We start from the raw sequence: 1017 nt of genomic DNA on the forward strand, positions 1-1017 counted from the left end.
GTGGCTCTGAACTCAGGTAGACAACAAATAATGCTTTAGGATGAGTAAGTCCCAACTATTACGCAAGTCATATTTAAAACAACGACAAAAAAATAAAAAATCCTTATCCAAAATTCAAATGTAAAGAGACACTGTATTTTTATGTTACACCTGACACTGGCACTACTGAGCCTTTGTTGGAGTCAGCTCGTCATTAATGGGGAGCTTGAGCATGCTTCTGCAGCTGTCCGTCTTCACCCTGCCATGGGCGACTGCACCAGCTGAGACGTAATCTTCGGAGTAGAAATGGCGCCCCGGCTGTCACAGCAGCAGCCGGAAGAGTGAGAGCACAGTGGTACATGCTGTTGCACAGGCAGGGGTGAGGGGCAGAGCGGCAGGGCAGCCTCAGCCGTAGCGTAGTGGTCACCGTCGCAGAAGCAGCAGCCGTCACAATGGTAGTAACAGTAGTAACAGCAGCAGCAGCAGCCATGGAGGTAGTAGTTATGCTAGCAGTAATAACAGCAGTAGTAAAAGTAACAATCGCAGTAGCATAAGGAGCAGCAATAATGGCAGCAGCAGTGGTAGTAATAGCAGCGGTAGTAATAGTAATGACAGCAGTAGTACACATAATGGTAGCAATAGCAGCAGTAGCAGTAGAAGTAGTACTTTAGTATTAACAGCAGTGGCAGTGATAGTAATGACAGCAGTAGTACAGGTAATGGCAGCAATAGCCGCAGTAGCAGTAGAAGTAGTACTACTAGTAGTAACGACAGCAGTAGTAATAGTGACGACAGCAGTAGGACACGTAATGGCAGCGATAGCAGCAGTAGCAGTAGAAGTAGTACTACTAGTAGTAACAGCAGCAGTAGTAATAGTGACGACAGCAGTAGGACACGTAATGGCAGCGATAGCCGCAGTAGCAGTAGAAGTAGTACTACTAGTAGTAACAGCAGCAGTAGTAATAGTGACGACAGCAGTAGGACACGTAATGGCAGCGATAGCCGCAGTAGCAGTAGAAGTAGTACTACTAGTAGTAAC

At 46.5% G+C, this 1017-nt stretch overlaps 1 protein-coding gene across 1 annotated transcript in view; it reads left to right on the top strand.

Moving 5' to 3' along the window:
• Positions 1–285: 285 nt before the first annotated feature.
• LOC106733285 (uncharacterized protein DDB_G0271670-like) overlaps positions 286–1017 on the top strand; it is a 57969-nt gene continuing 57237 nt past the window's right edge. Inside the window, exon 1 of the mRNA XM_014582166.1 lies at positions 286–320. Coding sequence (XP_014437652.1) covers positions 286–320 — 35 coding nt within the window. The remainder of the gene's footprint in view (positions 321–1017) is intronic.

The sequence above is a fragment of the Tupaia chinensis genome, unplaced genomic scaffold, assembly GCF_000334495.1.
Source record: "Tupaia chinensis unplaced genomic scaffold, TupChi_1.0 Scaffold142716_1, whole genome shotgun sequence".
In the NCBI taxonomy this organism is placed as follows: Eukaryota; Metazoa; Chordata; class Mammalia; order Scandentia; family Tupaiidae; genus Tupaia; species Tupaia belangeri.